This window comes from Gavialis gangeticus, unplaced genomic scaffold (assembly GCF_001723915.1).
Source record: "Gavialis gangeticus isolate Ggan-Ray unplaced genomic scaffold, GavGan_comp1, whole genome shotgun sequence".
NCBI lineage: Eukaryota > Metazoa > Chordata > Crocodylia > Gavialidae > Gavialis > Gavialis gangeticus.
In genome coordinates this window covers 47,430,731-47,431,424 of record NW_017728993.1, presented here as the reverse complement: position 1 = coordinate 47,431,424, position 694 = coordinate 47,430,731, and the positions used below count along the sequence as shown (strand labels likewise).

At 46.4% G+C, this 694-nt stretch overlaps 1 protein-coding gene across 2 annotated transcripts in view; it reads left to right on the top strand.

The window, feature by feature from the left end:
• DPH5 (diphthamide biosynthesis 5) overlaps positions 1–694 on the top strand; it is a 60,788-nt gene that overhangs the window by 8,096 nt on the left and 51,998 nt on the right. Inside the window, exon 2 of one of the 2 annotated variants that reach the window (XM_019501695.1) lies at positions 228–417. In XM_019501695.1, the coding sequence (XP_019357240.1) occupies positions 228–417 (190 nt within the window). The remainder of the gene's footprint in view (positions 1–227; positions 418–694) is intronic. The other variant, XM_019501697.1, reaches the window with a different exon arrangement.

Sequence of the window (694 nt, the reverse complement as noted above, 5' to 3'; positions counted from 1 at the left end):
TATTATGGGGAGAGAGGAAAACAGGGATAGCACTGGGGGGGGGGGCTGGTTTGCCTCCCCAGGTAAAGCAGGGGCATTGAAGCTGCTCCCTTTCAGAAGGTGCTAGGGATGCCATCTGCCCAGTGGAGCAGTATTTTTGGCAGGGAAGGAGTCCCATCATGTTTTCCAGAGATGTAGATTGATCCACAGTGATCTGCCCCCATCTAATATCTGTTTCCTTTTTGTAGCAGGTTACAAAATTCACACCCTGGAGCTGGCATCTCACCTGCTGCCCCAGTTAAAATGCTTTATCTGATTGGACTGGGGCTGGGAGATGCTAAGGATATTACAGTGAAAGGGCTGGAGGTTGTAAAGCAGTGTCACAAAGTGTATTTGGAAGCCTACACATCCATGCTGACTGTAGGGAAAGAAGTTCTGGTAGGTTTACAAGCAATTGGATTACAGGTTGTTATTGTATGTTGTAGTTACAAAATGTACTAAGGAGACTCCTGGAAATGGTGGATTTGGAATGTAACCAGCGAGGCCTGGCCTAGTATTCATTCAGTGACCAGATGAGTGCAGAATTTGGTTATATATGTACAGTATTTACTTGAATCTAAGATGAGCCCTGCACCATCAGCTTAGGAGAAAAAGTCCCTTGATCCCCCCCGCCCCCCCCAGCAGCATAGAAGAAAAAGACTCTTATCTTAAATCC